Below are 19668 nucleotides of genomic sequence, written 5' to 3'. Positions count from 1 at the left end.
AGTGGAGGTCAGGGGGTTGCGGTTTATGTCAGTCTGCATGGAAACACAGAGGTCGCTGAACTGACGGGGCTTTGATGAGTTACGTCGGCCACGTTACGTGTAATTGGACTGAGGGGGTTCAGCTGAGAAGTCGGTTTGTTGGGTCTGCAGAGTGCAGGGATGGAGAAAAAGAGGAGGAGAGGACGGGGTGAAACCTGCGTTTTAAAACCTGCAGCAACTAAGTAAAAGCAAATGTCTATATTTTCAGGTCTATAAAAATAAGCTGTTCAAAAGTACATTTCATCATCATAAAATACATATTCAATGAGTCGTAGCCACTTAAGAAAAACCTGGGAACTGTAGCTGACGGATGCCAACAAAAACAACCCACTTTTTATCTTTTTACTGAGACAAGCCGTCATTTTAAGGCCTGTGTTTTGGGTTTACTTTTATGACAACCGGTTCCAAAACATTAAGGGCGCGTCAGAGCTACTGACGTCACCATACCGGAAGTAAACAAAGCGGCCGCGGCTGACGTCACAGAGGCGCTCATGTCACCCGCCGCTCCGTGCCATGACAGCTCGAGCAGGTTAAACATATTCATCTTTTATGTTTTTTTTTTTTTTTAATGGATATCCTTTCGTGAAATGACGTCACGTTGAATGATGTACTGTGCACGCGATGTGCTCTGTTTAGCTGTAGCTAGCTATGATAGCCCAACGCGCCATACCTCCAGCCAGGAATGCACACATTTAAGCGCGCTACGGTTTTTGGCAAAGGGTGCCACCTCACAGGACGTATTATGATATATTTATCAAATGCTTCGGATATTCCCTTCATTTCGGCATCGAGGCAGTTGACCAAACAGCTTTTAGGTGGTTAATATTTCGTCCATTAAGGCCCTTCATTCGTTTAGTTACCTATGGATGGCGTAAGAAGGAGGAAGTCTTAAAACATCAACTCAATCATAAAATAGATGATTGCGTTGAGATATATCGCTTCGGGTCGAATAAACTGTAGGCCGAATATTCTTTTGTTGCATGTAATGGATTCGCAATGCTCCTCAAAGCGCGTTTGTGCGTCGTAACCTCGCGTGCAGCGAATCGGCAGTAAATTGTCAGATTTGTAACCGGGATTTGGTGGCGCGTTTTCTCACCGGAGCAGATAACGGTATTTATCGGGGCTGTAAGCTGTGAGACACGTAGCACAGCTGATAGCAGCTGTTAAAACGATGAATACAGAATAACAGTTCATACAAAATAAAATAAAATATTTCTTTGTTTGTTTAAGGTGTGACGTGGCTGCGCCTCCCGGGCCCGTGAAGCCAGCGGCGGAGCCCCGCAGCGCGATGGCGGAGCTGCTGGGGCAGAAGAGCCTGCTGGGCGTCGGGGTGGTGCTGGCCTGGCTGCTGCTGTTCCACCTGCTGGTCAACATCTGGCTGCTGTGCGTGTTCACCAGCCTGCTGGTGGTGCTCGGCGGCTGGCTCGGCTCACAGGCCGTCCTGGAGTCCAACAGCGTGGTTCACCTGGAGAGGTTCATCGCCCTGGAGCAGGTACGTGCACGTTTGACTGAGTTAGTAGACGGGCGTGAAGGTTTTATTGGTTTTCTGGGATAAGATGATTGTTTCCTTTCTTCCTGTATGGAACACTTTATTTCAGTTTCCACCGTCCGTGGAGGACGAGTGTGACCTGGACCGGGAGATCCACAACACGGTGAGGAAGATCATCAGGGACTTTGTCACCTCGTGGTTCTCCACTGTGTCCTCCGAGAGTAGCTTTGAGACGGAGGTTCAAGAGGCCATGATCTCCATGGCCATGGAGCTGAAGGTCCGCGCGAGGCAGCTGGACAGAAAGGTATTGAGAGCAAAGACACTTAATCTAATCCAATACTTCAATGTCAGTTCTGTGGATTTGCAAAAAGCCTGTGAGAGACCAGCAGGGGGCGACTCCTGTGGTCCATGAGAATATCTCTGTTGATTTATTCCCTCAGTAAAGTGAACACGAGTTCCACTTTGCGTCCCTCTCAGGAACTGACCCTGAGGATCCTGGATCTGTTCGGCGGCCACCTGCAGGACTACATCAGAGCCAAGGAGTTGGCGTCCGAGCGGCCGCAGCCCCCGGCAGGCAAGTGGGGCGGTGAGGGCGAGCGGCTGTGGTGGGCCTACTCCACGGTTACCGCGCCTCACCCGGCTGCCGGCGACTGCGACGGCGCCGCTGGCGTGCAAGTCAGCTACACCAGAGCGGTGGTGGATCTGCTGCTGCACGTGCTGGTGCCCTCGCCGCACCTGGAGAGCCGCACGGGCCGCTTCGTGGTCGGGGAGCTCATCACCTGCAACGTGCTGCTCCCGCTGATCGCCAAGCTGTCGGACCCCGACTGGCTGAACGGCCTTCTGATCGGAATATTCGGCGAGCAGCAGGAGCCGGTGGCGGCGGAGCCGACCGCGCCGTCGCCACCGGCTCCAGCGACGCCCGTCGAGTCGGAGCTCGCTCCGCTGCGAGAGGAGCAAACGCCCCAGGCGGAAGGCGAGCCTCGTCCTCCGAGAGAAACCATCAGTGAGGCTGGAACGCCTGAGCTCGCCGCCCACGACGCGATCGACCCCGAGGAGCCCGACGGTCCGCAGAGCAACGCCGAGGAGGAGGAGCCGGCTCCGCCCTTTTTAGGGCACTACTCCGGGGACGGCAAGTCGAACCCTTTCTACCAGGAGAACGACTCTGACCTGGACTCTCCCTCGGCGGACTACAAGCGAGGCTCCACCGACTCCCTGGTCCTGGTGGGCCGGGAGGACGGCCCCTTCGACGCGCAGAGGGAGCGCCCTGACGGCGTGGACCCGGAGGAGCCGGACGGCTTCTGCCCCCGAGTCCTGGTGAACTCTGAGCCGGTGGGGCACCTGAACGGGGGCCTCCGGGACCTTCACAGGGAGGCTTTCCCCTCGGGGAACCCGGCCCGGGAGCTCCTCCTGGGGGTGGAGCACAACGAGCTGAGCGTGGTCAGCCCGCCGCAGGGCTCCTCCCCTTTGGCCACGTTCAGCTTCGAGCCGCTGATCAGCCCCGACGGGCCCGTCGTCATCCAGAACCTCCGAATCACCGGCACCATCACGGCCAAGGAGCACCGCGGCACCGGCTCGCATCCCTACACCCTTTACACCATCAAGGTACGCAGCTCCTCCGTCAGGTCTGCCGCCATAAGCCGCCATAACAAGTCCAGGAAACGGGAGGTTTGGACCCACCGTGTTTAATGATGTTTTTAGAGCTGCTGCAGGTCGACGTTTCACATTCACCACTTTCACACTCATAACGGGTCATTTTGTGCCGTTTTTCAGTACGAGACGGCGATGGGCTGCGAGACCCCGGGCAGCGCCCCCCCGGGCTCCGAGGACGCCGAGTTCTCGCCGGCGGGGGGCGAGAATCCTCCGGCCGCCCAGCAGGTGGCGTTCCACACGGTGAACCGGCGCTACAGCGAGTTCCTCAACCTGCAGACCCGGCTGGAAGAGAAGAACGAGCTGCGCAGACTCATCAAAGGTCAGGGGGGGTGAGGGGGCATGAGGGGGGGCGAGGGAGGGTGAGGGAGGGGGGGGGGGGGTCCCATTGGCTCTGGGTCAAACAGATCCACCAACAACCCAAAGATCCAGTTTGATTCTGAACACTTTGAACGTTTCAGCTGTCAAAGGTCCAAAGAAGATATTCCCCGACATGCCGTTTGGAAACATGGACAGCGACAAGATCGAAGCCAGGAAGGGGCTCCTGGAGACCTTCCTGAAGGTCCCCTGCGTCCACACTCGGTTGTCTGTTTCACTTCTGAAGCTTGTCTTCGGCTCGTCGACCAGCTCTCTTTTCTTCTCCCTCAGCAACTGTGTGCCGTCCCTGAAGTGGCCAACAGCGAAGAGATGCAGGAGTTCCTGGCCCTCAACACCGACGCCAGGATCGCGTTCGTCAAGAAGCCTTTCATCGTGTCGCGCATCGACAAGGTCTGAACCATCTCCCCCCCCCGTAACAGTCAATTAAAAGCAGAAAACCTTTAAACTGCTCTCTTTTTTTTTATGGAGTTTGCGTGGATTAGTGCTACGCTACGCTAACAGTGTAGCAACATATATTTATACATGGCTTCGGCGATGAACACCTTCAACATCTGTCTCCTCTCTGATTGAGGATGTCACACACTGTGTGTTGGTGTGTGTTTTTAGATCATGGTGAACGCCATCGTGGACACCCTGAAGACGGCGTTTCCTCGCTCAGAACCTCAGAGCCCGACGGAGGACAACGACTCTGAGGTGGATGGAGGGAGAATAAGTACCGACAAGAAGAGCAGGTGTGACTTAAGTCCACGAGGAAATGATGGTTTATTCCCTCAGTAAACGTTGTAAACATGAGTTTATGGTCTTAGTCTCTAGTTTCAAGTCTTCTTCAACACAGCGTGATGTTCATTTAGTACGTTATAGTCCATGTAGAGTCACTCAGAGCAGATTGATTCAGTCTGTTTGATCCTCAGGTCTCGTCTGAAGTTCTCCAGTAAAAACGTCCCCTTCATGAACGGCTCGGACACGAGAGCGCCACTTCTCTTCAGCCCGGAGCCGACCGGCACGGTGAGAAAACGCCTCGAGTGACCTTCTAAAGGCCCTTTTCTCACGGGGCTCCTTAAGGGTGTTTTACTTATTAAGGGGTTTTACTCGTTCAGGTGTTCAACGGGATGTCGCTGGGAGACCTGCAGGCCTTCATCGCCGAGCAAGAGAAGACCTTTGTCCCAGCGGTGTCGGGGGGGGAGGACGGTCCGGAGACGAGAGGACTCGGAGTGCTGAGTGGGGACAACAGAACGAAAGCTGGTGAGAACAGGATGGGGGTCTAGACCTAACCTTTCCACCCGGGTCCCGCACCAGAGTTTATTTTCTCAGGTCCTCTGAAGGGCGCTAATGGGCCTCAAAGCTGTTTAGCAACAAGAGAAGAAGAAGCTCATGAAGACGTGTGTCAAACCTGAGTCCTTTTCCAATGTGTGCACTTTTAATTTACTGTTTTTTAAAGTGGTTTGGCTTCAGAAGACTGTACATTTGGTTGTTTTAAAACCGCCTTTTTTTTGTTGATTTGTCACGTGGTCTCTTTCCTTCGGAGGAACTTCTCGAACACAAAGGAACTGAAACCAAGTCAAATTCAGCAAAATATGTGTTGATGATTCTCGGTTGCAAACGGTTCACATATCCGGGAAGGACTGTGATCTGTGTGAGTTGATCAGGTATATGTGACGGTTAGCAGAGCCTGCAGCTCCCCTCCACCAGGGGGCAGTGCTGATGGATGTATGACGTGAGGCGCTGCTGGGTGCTCAGTACGCGTCTTCTGCTTCTTCTTCTGCAGGCGAGGCGGTGCTGGCCGAGGTGGCCCTGAACCTCCTGTGTGTGCTGGTGGAGGAGCAGTGGAGCTGGCTCTGCACGGAGAACTTCCAGAGGAGCATCCGGCTGCTGTTCGGCACGCTCATCGACAGGTAACACCTGACCTGCTGGCTTCAAGGATGTATCAATACACACATATATACTGTGCAAACAGATGAGTGGGAATATTGTCTTGATGTGGAATAAGGGCAGAAAAGAGAATGTTATGTTTGTGGAGACGTAGTCCGTGATGTTTAGTTGGTAGGTGACCCCCAGCCCCCCCCAGCCCCCCCGGCCTCAGTGACTGTTCACATTAGTAAAACAAATTGTCTTTGTCTCCCTTCTGCCCCTGAACGACTCTTTAAGAGGGTTTTTACGAGCACAGAGCTGATGGAAACTCCTACAGAGCATGTTGGGGGGGTAAATCTGTGGACTCAGCAAGGTCAGCACATGAGAACACATGGTCCCTGGGGCAGGAGGGGGGGGGGGGGCTGTTTATGAGAGTCAACATCGTAGACTGGAATCCACGCTGAGCGCCTCTTAAACTCTTCAGAGGAGAGCGCGCCGGCCTTTATTTGGATTTGTTCACAGAGCATGCTGGTCCTAGCCGCGTTAGCTTAGCACACGTCTCTCCCCTCCGGGTCCGTTTGCTCTCTCTCTCGTTGATTGACTTTTGACCCTGATTATTTCACATGCCATTAATGCTCCGGTAAAAAACACAAATAACAACAGACAGACAGACAGACAGACAGGCAGACTGGTCTGTCTGGAAAAGCTGTCTCTCTCTCTCTCTGCTCCTATAAATGGGCTCCAAGGCGAGGCCCTGCTTCAGGAGATGTCTCATTTTTTTATGGACTGGAAAGTTTAAGATGAATGTGGTCTCTGCATTCTGGATGGAAAATGCATCTGGATCCAGGTCGTAGCCGGGCTCTATATATATATATATGATATATATATGATATATATATATATATATATCATATATATATGATATATATATATATATATAACCTAATATTTTAAGACTGAAAGAGGGAGACGGAGTTCATTTTTGCTCCCTTGTTTGTTGGTGACAATCCAAATCGCAAATCAGAAAATTAAAACATTTTGGAAATAAAATCAGTTTTTATTTTTTATTTTATACGTATAAAATGCTTGGAGAAGTAAAAAAAAATATTGGGTTGAATTTTTTTTTGAAAAAATACATTTGGTCGGAAAACATCATGGACTAAAATATAAGCTCAGAAATGTTTAGAAAAAAAGTAGTTGTTTTTGAAAGAAAAAATATTAGTTCAAGAAACGTTTTGAAAAGAAAGTTTAAAAAAAATTGTTACAAAAATGTCACGGAAATGATCAGTTTACAAATGCTTTGTAGAAAAGTAAAAATATGTTTGTCGGAGAGTCAAACTCTGGGGACTCTAGACGAGACCTTCGGCTCCACGTGTTCTTCTGCCGGCCTCCCTTCTCCTGCACCTGTCGTCATGTCGCCATTATTTATTTTGACCCTATTCCCGTATTAATGCTTCCATAAACAAAACAAACACACACGTGGTCCCACGAGACCCCGGAGGGTTTAGTTGGAGGCATCAATAGTCCTTTTGAGGAGCATTTAGAATCCTCTGGTTGTGACGTTAGCAGCCGATGTTCCTGGGATTAATGTAACCATAATAATAACCATCACAGGGGAGAAAACGGTTTATCCTCCATCAGTCAGTAAAGTCAGTGAGGATGACATCATTGTTAGTCTCTGATCACGTGACGTTGGAATCTGTGTTTGGATCAACAGGAGGAGGAGCTAGCAACGTTACCAGCTAACCGCTAACGCTTAACCAGCAGAGTTTGACCTTATGATGCGTTCATGCTCTGCTCAGAATCAGAACCTCATAACCCTGTCGCGATGTGTTCAAGTGTAACCTTTCAAATGTAGCTATGTAGCTAGTTACGTAGCATAAGCGCTTCTCCACCTTTGATGATCCGCGATACCTCCTTAATACAGACCCTCTATGTGATAATCAATCTTTGCAGGTTTAAGGCCCCCGACCTCCCAGGAGACGCGTTTACTGTTTTAAAACCTGCTAATACCCCCTCTGGTTTGCCTTTGCCCCCGTCCCTTCCTACTGCATCGACCGGCAGGTGGACAGGAAGTGGGTTTGCCTGCATTTGATTGGCTGCCCGGGCCGTTACTAACAAGTTCCTTTTATAGAATCGCTGCTCTGATTTTACACTCCCAGCATGCACAGGGGTTTGTGAAATGTAAATAGTGTCTCCTGTTACCGGCTAATAGCTGCTAATAGTCTGCAGTTGCTCTCCGATTCCTCCGGACCGATGTAATTGTCTCCAGGGGACGTCGCTCCAAAGCCCTTGAGGGGGTGTTTGAGTTATGAAGCCAGGAAGTCCTTCCTCCCACGAAAGACAATATGTCCTCCTGATTGTCCTCTTCTCGTCCCAGATGACCTTTCGGGGCTTATTTTGAGCTCGGGATGAACCTGTTACGCTGGTCCTATAAATGGTGAGGGACGTAAAGCTGCATCTCCGCGGGGTTCTTTGTTCGATCGCAGAGCGTCTGATCGATCGGACGCTGGAGGATCCAAAGGATCAAAGCCAGGTTCCAAATGAAAATCGTCCCGTTAAGAAGTCGGCTGGTGGATCTTCTCATTTGTAAAGACCAAAAAGAAGGAATTAGTTTGTTTGTGCAACTCTTACTGTACGTTACTGTTTTTCCGCTTAAAAGAAATGAGTTGAATCTAACAAATGAAAAGTAGAGTCCGGTGGGATTCAGTGACGTTCAGGATACGCGGAGCGCTAACTAGCTGAGCTTTAGTTCTACCTGTAAAGAGCAATGCAGATCCGCCCCAATGTGGACGGTTGTAAAGGGACATTTCAGTAGTTGTAATCTGATCCGCAGCAAAAGTGATTTGTCGTCGTTTATACGACACACGCGGCCATTCAAATGTTTGGGATGAAGATTAATATTTAGAGCTGATCGGGGTCACTCATGAAAATGAATCGATAGTCATGAAAAAGAAAAGCATTGATTCCAAACTTTTATCCTCTCTTTAAATGAATGGAACGGCTGCAGTTTAATTCCACTTCATGTGCCGACATTTGAGTTCAGAGACTTAAACGGCGTCTTAAACGACGATTTCCTGTTGGGCGACGGCCAAAAGCCGAACATCCACAAACCAAAGAGTGACGTCACAACGACCACGTCCACTTCTTCTACGCCGCCGCCGCCGTTCATCGGTTCAATATGTCGCCTTTTATTTGAGCCACGAGGAGCTGGAAATAACGCTGAGACTACGAGACCACAATCACTCGTATAGAATTACTCACTACTGGCATTTGTCGCCTGTCATACGTGTGTGTGTGTGTGTGTGTGTGTGTGTGTGTGTGTGTGTGTGTGTGTGAACGTGCACGAGGAGATGTGCACACACACAGTTGGGTGAAGACCTCTGATTCATGGTCTCGATCAGTTCCTGATCCCACGAGGCTGACGTGGACTTTGTTGCCTCATCTGATCACCCTGTTTTATTGTTTTATTGTTGCTAGGCAACCACCGTGGTGGTTGCCTAGCAACAACAACAAAAAGGTCGAACTTCGGCACCGAGTGCCGAAGTTCGACCTTTAACTTAATTAAACAGTTTCAATGAATGAAAATGTTTTTCCTAACGTCCTGCAACATCGGCTACGTTCGTCCCCTTTGATTGGTCAAAATGGTTTCCAACGGCAACCACCGCTGTGCAGACGCGTCCCACCCGTCACTCATTCCGTGAGGACATGTCCTCCCGTGGCCTTCTGCTCGGGAGTTAGTCACGGCCCGCGGAGCAGGAGACACGGACACGAGATCTCATCTGTGAGGATGTAAACGGTTTTAATGAGAACCCACGGGAGGGGAGGGGGGGTCAGGGGCTCACCTCGCCGCGGTCACTGACGGGCGAAAGACGTGCGCCTGAATCATAAACCGAACGTAAGTGGACGTAGTCTGCTTTTTTTGCATCCGTTGAACAGGAAGTGACCGTATTTGGACTGAGGGGGACGATGAGACGATGTATATCCCTCCAGTAGCGACCTGTCAATCAGCCTGTAGCCCCGCCCTAAAGCATACCCTGCTTTATGGTCTATTTGACTCTCGCTCTACACGTGCAGACGATGTGCACAACACGTGTGACCCTGTTACATCAGCGTGTGCGTGTTTGTGTATCCTGCAGAGAGTGAAGATGCTCTTCAAGTCTTCTCCAACACAGCATGACGCTTTAGGGCCAAACGCTGATTGACAGGTCTCTACCAGAGACGTCACTCCTCGGTGCAAATGGGCCCTGATCCTAACCGGCAGCGGCTCAATCGCCGACCTTGAGCCTTCAGGATGTAAAAAGAAAAACAACGGTGAAAAAGAAGCGACGTGGAGACAAATGATGAAGTGATGCTGCACACGATGCTGTGGGCTGGATTGGGTCTGTCTGTGAAACCGGGTCCGCCTGCTGGAGACTAGCGTATTCTAAAGGGAGCTGTCAATTACTATAAAAAACTTTTTTTCCATTACAAGTGGAAAAAGCTTTTTGGGAACGATCGGATCTGAAATATCTTATCAACAACTTTAAAATCGCTCGATCACAGGCTTGTTGTGGTTGGTCCCCGCAGATGGAAACTTTGCAGCCTGGAACATTTCTGGTAGTCCGCGTCTGCCCTCGATTAAATCCGAGCCCAGACGAGGCGCCGTCAGCGTGATCATTTCAACAGCGAAGTGTGAAGCTGCTTTGAGACGCTCCGTCTTTAACCGGCAGGTTATTCTTAGGGAAGCAATTCCTGACACAAACGCTGACGAACACTACGGGAAAACGCACACTATTTTTATCTGCTGCCATTTGTTAAAAGGTTCTCCGGTCAACTCCCAATTTGTTAAGCAGGCAGGACTGTGTGTGCATTTAAAACCATTAGAACCAAGCTGCTATTACATGAACACATCTTGATGGACGTTTGAATTCACCTTCCCGAGCAGCGCTTGAACGCATCGCGGTGCAACCCGACGCGGCCTCTGCTAACGTTAGCCAGGGAGAGGCATTAGCTTCACCGCGAGCGCAACAGGCAACTCACAAACCCTATTTTCTGTTATTTCATCAAATTAAAACCACAATCTCCTTTTGTCTAATCTCGTTTTATTTCAAATGTAGCTGACGTCTCATCGTCTCCGCTTCGTTCGGGCTAAGCGAACTTATTTGGAGGCCTTTTTAGAGGCTTCTCCTGAGAAGACGTCTGGTCGACGTGAGAAGCTTATACACCGTTTGAAGCTTAGTTCGTGTTCCAGGGCTGTCGGATAGATGGCTGCTTATGACCGTTTGTGTTTCAGAGAAAATCAACTTTCTTCGCCTGGATGTTTCGGGGTTCAGAGGACGATGAACAGCTTTTCTGTCCTTCTGAACGTCTACAGCGACAGCGCTGAAGTGACTCCACACACACACATATATATCGCTCACAACTGAGTGATTTACTGAGTCTCCGACTGGTGAAGGGACGACGTCGCCGTCCACCTGCTGAGCTCAAACCGTCCTCGACCGAAATACCCCGCTGTTACCGGACGGAAGCTTCCCGGCACGCCAGTTATCTCTGTTGGCTCACAGTCGACTTTAACAACGACCTCCTGGTTTCTTCGGGGGGATTTTACGGGCTGAAGGAGAACGTGACCTCGTGTGACACGATGCTCGATTAATTGTCACGTTGCTGTTCTGCAGTCGTGCAACTAGAGGAGTAAAACCTTCACCGTCAGCTTTCATGCCTGAGAGAGAGAAGCACGTCTCTCCATCCTCAGCTTCTGTGCAGCCAGAACCAGCTAATGGAAGAACTTCATTAGGAGCCACGTGGAGTGAGCAGAAGAAGCAGAACATTGGGCCCGGGGGGGCTTGTTGTTAACGCTGCATAATAGCGTAGTGTTCTGTCATCAGGGGCACAATGTTTGTGCTTTGTACACGTTCATAATATAACATTTATATAATATCTCCTCCGGCTTTAAGGCCTGAGCGACGCCTCAATGAGATGGTTCTTCATAGCTTCTTTCCTTCCGCTGTAAATACCCCACTCGTCCAGTTCCGCCCCTCAGATGGTAAATGTCGCTTAAAAAAAGGTCAGGTCAGGGTGAGAGGGGTCAACGTCTCCCAGCTACTCTGAGCCCATCGGGTTTACCCATCACAAGACCTTAATCAGCAGGGGGGGGCTGTGCCAGGAAGGACTGCGCTGCTGCACTCAAATCCCCGTGGGACAGCCTTGCAGCATGGGTCGCCTCCGCGGGGAGGGGGGGTCCCTCGGCACTGGGGGTCACATGGACGACGTGCGGCCTCGTGGTCAGGAGGTCAACCGGCGGTTGACTTCCGCGTGGGGGTTTGACCGCAGGCCGATGCGTAGATGGGTACCAATGATGACGTCACGTCTGCAGTCAGAACGCCCCCCCTACCCCCCCACCCTGATCAGGTGTGTTCCTCCGGCGCGCTGATGGATGAACCGCTGCTGTGTGTCGGTGCGTTTCAGATGGCTGGACGTGAGCGTGGCCAACCTGACGTGCACTGCGTACTGGGTGACGTACCTGCAGCTCCTCCAGGAGTCCGTGTGGCCGGGTGGAGCTCTGCCGACGGCACCTCCGCCCGAACGCAGCCGGCAGCAAAAGGACGGCACCCGGCAACGGGCCTTGCACTGCCTGATGAGACTCGTACCAGGTACCAGCACACATCATGGAGGACGCAAACGGCACACGGTCGATAAGGAGGTCAATGCACAGTAATGAACACAAGCCTTTCTGAGCGAGACTCTGGCCTCTAAGCTCATACATGTAACTTCTGGATAAATGGACCATAATTCACTAAATGAACATCATGATGTGTTGAAGAAGACTTTAAACTAGAGACTGAGACCATAAACTCATGTTTACAATGTTTACTGAGGGAATAAATCAAGAGAGAAGTAGAGTCATTTCCTCATAGACGTCTATGGGAGCAGAGGAGTCGCCCCCTGCTGGTCACTACAGAGAAGTAGAGTCATTTCCTCATAGACGTCTATGGGAGCAGAGGAGTCGCCCCCTGCTGGTCACTACAGAGAAGTAGAGTCATTTCCTCATAGACGTCTATGGGAGCAGAGGAGTCGCCCCCTGCTGGTCACTACAGAGAAGTAGAGTCATTTCCTCATAGACGTCTATGGGAGCAGAGGAGTCGCCCCCTGCTGGTCACTACAGAGAAGTAGAGTCATTTCCTCATAGACGTCTATGGGAGCAGAGGAGTCGCCCCCTGCTGGTCACTACAGAGAAGTAGAGTCATTTCCTCATAGACGTCTATGAGCAGAGGAGTCGCCCCCTGCTGGTCACTACAGAGAAGTAGAGTCATTTCCTCATAGACGTCTATGAGCAGAGGAGTCGCCCCCTGCTGGTCACTGCACAGAATGCAGCTTTAACACATGACGCTTTGACTTCACTTTTCAGAATTGGAGGTTTCTTTATGTAAATAATTCTATTAATAAAATAAACGATTGAAGTGACAATTGTGACAAAGGAACAGGAAAATGAGAAATCGTTTGTTTTATGATTCTCTGTCTCCAGATCTGATCTCAGACCTGTTGGGTTCAGAGAAGTACAAACTGTGCTGGCAGACTGCCCTGGACTCTGTGCAGGACCCCTACGTTAACAGGTAAACGCACACACACACACACACACACACACACACACACTCTCTCTCAAAAGGCAAACCATTCAAACCTTTCCATCTTTAATGATTTCACATTTTAGATTTGATCAACAAGTGACAGAATTTAGTTTCAAATGAGTTCCACTCGATTAGAGCGTGAGCGACTCTTTCTCAAACCTCGACTCTTCATTTTCATTTCACATTAACGGTTAATTCTGGAACCTTGAATAGTGAAGTACGGCCCTTCAATCAGTCCTTTCTCCCCTCAGACACCTGCTCTACTGCCTCTTGGACCTCCTGCTGGAGTTCCTGGTTCCTGAGCTGCCCGAGGAGGACTTCCAGTTGAGCCTGCTGCGGACCTTCTCCAAGAACCCTGAGAAGCTGCTGGTGTGATCTACAGTTCCAAATGTTCTGATTGAAATTAGGTGGAATTGTTCCGTGGAGTGTTGGGAGTCCACATGCGTCGTTTTGAGGTTCATGCAGTTATTCTGTGACTGAGTGGAGCTGCGTCTCATTCCAACTTGTAAGTAAAAGAAAAGAAGCTGTTGATGTTTCCGTCGTTCCGGGATCTCGGCCCTTAAACCTTCGTGTTCCCTCGTGATTCCGCCTATTTATGAACTATTTATGTGCTGGATTCACTCCTCCACGGCGTCGCGGAGGAGCGTCCCGCTGCAGGACGTGCTTGTTGCTGCGTCCCGCCTTAATGCCTCGATGGCGTCCGGTGTTGAAGCGACCCGTTGCCTTGTGATGAATGTCGAAGCTCTTAATGTTTCATTGCGTCATGTTTCATTGCTTCATGATTCAATCCTTAATGTTTCATTGCGTCATGTTTCATTGCTTCATGATTCAATCCTTAATGTTTCATTGCGTCATGTTTCGTTGCTTCATGATTCAATGCTTAATGTTTCGTTGCTTCATGATTCAATGCTTCATGTTTCGTTGCTTCATGATTCAATGCTTCATGCTTCAATGCTTCATGTTTCGTTGTTTCACGCGTCTCTGCTGGTGTTTGTGTTCACGCTGTGAAGCTGTTGTTGTTTCACATGTAACCCAAAGGATCAAATAAAGATACCAAACATTACTTCTTGAGTTAATAAATCTGTAACTGGTTATTTTTTTACCAGCTTTGTTTCTCTTTTACGGGACTTTAGTTTTATCCGCCTGCAGCTCGTTTATGCGTTTAATGATCAACTAAGCGAGAAGCCTTCAAACAGGCCGCCTCTTTCTGTCACGCCGCCTCGACCACAACGGGGGGAACGGATAAAAGTGAGCAACGCTCTGCAATGACTTCACGGTGTTGTCTACTATTTACTTTCCTACAGTTTTATTTCGATATACAGATTTATTCTTTCGACGCAGAGTCCAGAAATATCACATGATCGACATTAAATCCACAAACCACCAAACGCTCCGTAGAACTCTGAAAAAATAATGAAATCATCCATCTCGCCTTTTATTTCCGGGCATTTGAGACAAAAAAACAACTCATTCATCATAATAATTTCATATTTATTTCACGGTTCCTAAATTTTAATCATTTCATCATCTTCATTTTATTCAATAAATCTGTAAAAGCCTCTCAAACGTTCCCAAATGTTTTATTTTCTCCGAAAAACAGTTACATAAACACGTGAATATTAAACGTTCATTCGATGCCACAAAATAAAAGACCAACAGTCCACAAAAACACACACACACACACACACACTTTATGCTTTTATTGACCAAAACCAGCTGGTTACAGAGTTTAAAAGTGAACTGTTTTCTTCTGAACTTCTTTACGTCGTTGATGACGCCAACGACCTCCAGACGGAAGATGTGTCCTCGTGTCCTTGTGTCCTCGTGTCCTCCCCCCGATTACAACCTAAGAATTATAAAACACATTGAAATGAAAATCATCACTGGCTCTTTATCGTTCTCCTTCCCTCCACGCTGCGTCAACGTGGACCGATTGTCTCTCAGTCTGCAGCGCGAGTACACAACCTGCTCCCATCACACACACACACGCACACACACACACACACACACACACACACACACACACACACACACACACACACACACGTTGTGCGGTTCTTTCACATCTTTAACAAACAGTCGGCACAAACTGAGGAAAACACAGAGTTTCTTTCTCAGATTACAAATCCTGTAAAATGTCTTTTCACACACAGAAGAAGAAGACAAAGAGGACAAAAACAAGAAGAATAAATCAAGTGTCTTCATCATTGTGTCTTCACGGCTTCCCCCAGATGTTTAGTCAGATTCTCAGAGTCTGACACCTCGGCGCCCCCTGGAGGCCCGCAGAGGAACCGCAGCCAACGGGAAGCTTGGGGGGGGACATTCTGTCTGTCTGTCTGTCTGTCTGTCTCTTTGTCTCTGCACGGCGGGTCAGGTGTGAAGCCGCCGGAGACGTGAGCGACCTGCTGCGCCTCTGGAGGGCGCTGCTGCCTCAGAGTGCATCTTCAGACGGACCAGCAGGGGGCGCTGAGGGGGGCTGGTCCCTGCTGCTGGTCTGCGGACGAGGAGGAGGAGGAGGAGGAGGAGGGAGTCAGTGCAGGTTCGGATGTGTCTTCATCCTCAGTCCCCGAGGCAGAGGAGGATTCTGGGTACGGAGGACGTATTTTGTTGCTGTTCACCTTCAGCTGACAGCGACTGACGAGGACGTTAATTTAACTTCTATTTCTACTGAAACACGAGTTTCATAGAGTTTCATAAGCAGCTTTGTGTTTCCTGCCTCTTATTTCTCTCATCAATTAACGTCTGAAATGATCAGCTTCATTTCTTATCGGAAAGTTTAAACAAATGCCGTAAAAACATAAACAAAGCATCATAAAATGACGTAATCAGCTAATAACCACTGCTCTGCTTTGACAGAGAAAACAGCACCGAGGAGTGATTGACGGGTCTGTGCTGATCCACCTTCAGACCCACGAACGCTCCCAGCTGGACCCTCTGATGAGCAGCTGATGATCAGAGTGGTTTGATGGGTGGAGATCAGCAGCTACGTCCACAGGTGGTGCTTTGTTGTTGTTGTTGTTTTGCATTTCAAGAGACGACCTCCCCGCGTGTCTCCGCTCTCATCCTTCAGGCCTCAGCTGCTTCTCTGGTGTCTCATCAGCCGAGGATGGGGGGGGGGGGGGGTGATTGGATCTCTCCCATAATAAAGGACGCGCTGTGTTGCAGACCGCCGACCTGCACCACATCCACCCGTCACTTCATATCATGGATTGAAGCGGTTTAATCCCATTTTGACATTGCGATATTTGAAAAATGCAGATGAAACTCATCTATTGGAACAATATTGAGTGATTGACAGGCAGGTCCCTTAGAAAATGGGATGTTGATCCCGACGTCCAGATCCAAATCTCTGTCATTGAGAAGAACTCGTCCTCTGGAAGAGTTGGTCTCCTGCTTTGAAGATACGGAATGCCGTCTCACTTTATATTCACAGCATGTGTTCAACGCTCGTCCTTCAGAAGGACCTTCTGCTTCTCGCTGAGCTCCTGTTTCCAGAAGCGACGTAAACAGACTCAGCGTGGATTCGATTCGTCTCGTTGAGGCGGATCGTCTTCATGGCCGAGAGGTTTCTGCCGTCACGAGCAAGGCACACCGCGTCCTTTGGACTCTGGGACCCGGGGGGGGGGCATCACACCATCTTCAGAAGACTCAATGTTCTTTTATGCTGGAAGACCTTTCGTCATCTCTGCTGAAGGTGGAAACACGCGTGAGACCGGAGACGAGACGTCAGCCAGTCAGGATTCATCCAGCGAGAAGAGGCGTGGCCTATTGAGGTCACCGTACAGTATATCACATTACATCACAGGTCCTTTAGCAGACGCTTTTATCCAAATACTTATATATCTGAATGTGTGTGTCGCGTCACGTAGAACTTCCCTCTAATTCATCGTTTCTTGTATAAAGTCACTAACCAGTTTTTACCAAACAGGCGTTTGTTTTCTTTTTATAGTGAATAATTAAACTTTTCAAAATAGCTCAAAATGATCATTCTAACGCTTTGAGTTTTAACTCGGTAAAGATGGCGTCTTCTCACATCGAGCTTGTTCTGAAGACGACGTGCTGACGACTCCGGGAAGAAACCGACCCAGTACCGCGCTAAAGCTAACCGCTAACCGCTAACCGCCGAGCCCAGAGGCCTGGAGGCAGCGAGCAGCTGAGATCTATCTGCTCCATCTGGACCGAGGCCGAGCCCCCCAGAGGAAAAAGAATACGTTCCCACCTCTTGCAAAACTCCTCTCAGAGAGGAGGAGGGGGGGGGGTAGTTAATCAGCTGCACCTGTTGCAGCCTCTGTGGGAACACACACACACACACACACACACACACACACACACACACAGACACGCGTGTGAAAGCGGGTGGGAACAGGCCCGATGGGTCAGAAGCCTCTCGGGTCCCTCTGAGACCTGACGGGCCCATGATGTCATCCTCCGGAGTGTCACGGCACATTTGGGAGACATTAGCGCTGCGTGACGTAGCCGGGGGGGTTACGGGGAGGGGGGGGAGGGGGGGGGTCCTCCAGGGGAAGCTCCATACGTCCGAGTGCTCCGGCCAGCGGAGGCGTGCGATTTTGATGATAACGTCTCCAAACAGTTGTGCGTTTTTTTGTTCGTGGTCAGACCGAGGGGCTAACGCGGGGTTCCGCCCCCCCCCCCCCATTAATCCGATTATGTGATCGTCATTGTAGTGTTTCTCTCATGGGATTAACATTCCTCTTCTGTTTGACTTGATTGTCACCATCCATCTGGTCACTACGGAGAGCTCCATTACAGCGAGCTCTCTGGACTCGTGCCACGTTGGCCCCGGTCACAGCGTCACAGCGTCCCTGCGTGGCGCCGACGGCCAGAGTGGGCCCGAAGCTGAGCGCTCCACGCCGCGTTCCACGCCGCGTTCCACACGCGTCATCTGTTCGGTGATGTGGTGCAAATAGAAAATAGGTGAAATGTAAATGTAACATATTGGCCCCGGTCTCGTCCCCCCGTCTCACGGCCGTGTGGACATTCGACCCTCGGCAGCGTCTCCTCCCACTGGCTCGGATGCTAACGCAGAACATGTGCTCCCGGGAACCACGCGCTAATAACGGCGTTCGCCTGCATCCATCTTCAGCCGGTCGGGACCAACGTGGCAAAGAAGAACAAAACCCTCTTCTGGATCCACGTGGGTCTACCTGGGCCGGGTGGGCGGGTGGCGGTTGCTCTGGCTCGGGGTGGGGGGGTTAGAGTTGCTTGTTGGGGCGGTTGGGGTTGCTCTGGTTCAGGGTGGGGGGGGGTTGGGGCGGTTGGGGTTGCTCTGGCTCGGGGTGGGGGGGGTTGCTCGTTGGGGGTTGTTGGGGTTGCTCTGGCTCGGAGTGGGGGGGTTGGGGTTGCTCGTTGGGGCAGTTGGGGTTGCTCTGGCTCGGGGTGGGGTGGGGGTTGGGGTTGCTCGTTGGGGCAGTTGGGGTTGCTCTGGCTCGGGGTGGGGGGGTTTGGTTGCTCGTTGGGGCGGTTGCGGTTGCTCTGGCTCGGGGTGGGGGGGGATTGGGGGGGGATTGGGGGGGTTGCTCGTTGGGGCGGTTGGGGTTGCTCTGGCTTGGGGTGGGGGGGATTGGGGGGGTTGCTCGTTGGGGCGGTTGGGGTTGCTCTGGCTCGGGGTGGGGGGGGGTTGGGGTTGCTCGTTGGGGCAGTTGGGGTTGCTCTGGCTCGGGGTGGGGGGGTTGGGGCGGTTGGGGTTGCTCTGACTCGGGGTGGGGGGGGTTGGGGTTGCTCGTTGGGGCAGTTGGGGTTGCTCTGGCTCGGGGTGGGGGGGTTGGGGCGGTTGGGGTTGCTCTGGCTCGGGGTGGGGGGGGTTGGGGTTGCTCTGGCTCGGGGTGGGGGGGCCTGTCTGACCGAGCGTTAAAGCCACCGAGGCGTTGCAGCTGTTGGTGTTGGCCAACGGGCCGTGTGGTTACTGACTTATGTGGTGGGTTCTCCCCCTCCTCCCCCACCCCCGTTTCTCTCTCAGACACACATCCCCCCCCCCCCCCCCCCCCCCCCCCAGTCGAGGGGTATACAGATGGGGCATATCATCAGAGGTGGAGCACTGGAGGGGGATTTAGTTCATCACAGTCATCCTGGAAGTTGGTGTCTAAATGACGCTCAATAACTTGGGCATCATGTGATCATGTGATGATCTTTTTTTTGGAGGGGGGGGGGGGGGTGGTTGACCGAGTCGCTGTGGTCTAATTCATTCAGCCGAGTCGGCATCCAGACGTTGGCCTGAGGTTTGGGTTATTTCTGATGGCTCGTTGCTGAGACTGAAGGACTCTCCGTCAGTCGGTTTGAACGCGTCACACCTTCTGCTCCTCACGGACCAAAACCCACCCAGCTGCTCATTGGTCCTTCTTCCTTCTGCTCAGCACGCCAGCTTCTAACGCCCTTTAGCTTCTGGACAGGAAGTCAGTGGTTATTGAGTTCTCTGTTACAGGAAACAGATTCTGGGCTGAAAGCAGCGTTGATAAGAGCGCGTCGAATAAACTTTAACCCCACGTTCGTTTAACGGTAAGCAAAACTAAACCGGCGGTCACAGCCAGAATCGGTAACAACTGATATGTAACTTTAATCTTTCCGAAAGGTCCTTGAACACACCATTTATTTCAAATGTTACCCCTGACAAGCCGTTCCTAGATTCTGTAACAAACATTAAAT

General features: G+C 50.9%; 1 protein-coding gene across 2 annotated transcripts; it reads left to right on the top strand.

Annotated features, from left to right (window-relative positions):
• Positions 1–455: 455 nt before the first annotated feature.
• snx19b (sorting nexin 19b) lies at positions 456–14071 on the top strand. 2 transcript variants are annotated; one of them, XM_078106554.1, is made up of 14 exons: positions 456–568; positions 1270–1531; positions 1638–1832; positions 2006–3130; positions 3299–3497; positions 3637–3737; positions 3824–3943; positions 4160–4284; positions 4465–4558; positions 4651–4795; positions 5319–5445; positions 11849–12033; positions 12906–12993; positions 13260–14071. In XM_078106554.1, exons 1-14 carry the CDS (start codon positions 531–533, stop codon positions 13381–13383), a joined length of 2928 nt encoding a protein of 975 aa, XP_077962680.1. In that variant the 5' UTR covers positions 456–530; the 3' UTR covers positions 13384–14071. The 2 variants fall into 2 exon arrangements, with proteins under 2 accessions (XP_077962680.1, XP_077962682.1); XM_078106556.1 differs by lacking the exon at positions 11849–12033.
• Positions 14072–19668: the final 5597 nt, after the last annotated feature.

The sequence above is a fragment of the Gasterosteus aculeatus genome, chromosome 1 (genome assembly GCF_964276395.1).
Source record: "Gasterosteus aculeatus chromosome 1, fGasAcu3.hap1.1, whole genome shotgun sequence".
Classification (NCBI taxonomy): domain Eukaryota; kingdom Metazoa; phylum Chordata; class Actinopteri; order Perciformes; family Gasterosteidae; genus Gasterosteus; species Gasterosteus aculeatus.
Note: the sequence above shows the minus strand (reverse complement) of the source record. Positions and strands in the feature narration are given on the sequence as shown.

Excerpts from the sequence above, each read along its gene's own strand:
- snx19b (XM_078106554.1), top strand. The coding sequence starts at position 531 with ATGTCACCCGCCGCTCCGTGCCATGACAGCTCGAGCAG. Across the intron at positions 3,498-3,636 it reads GCTGCGCAGACTCATCAAAG|CTGTCAAAGGTCCAAAGAAG; the intron begins GTCAGGGGGGGT and ends TGAACGTTTCAG. Across the intron at positions 3,944-4,159 it reads TCGTGTCGCGCATCGACAAG|ATCATGGTGAACGCCATCGT; the intron begins GTCTGAACCATC and ends GTGTGTTTTTAG.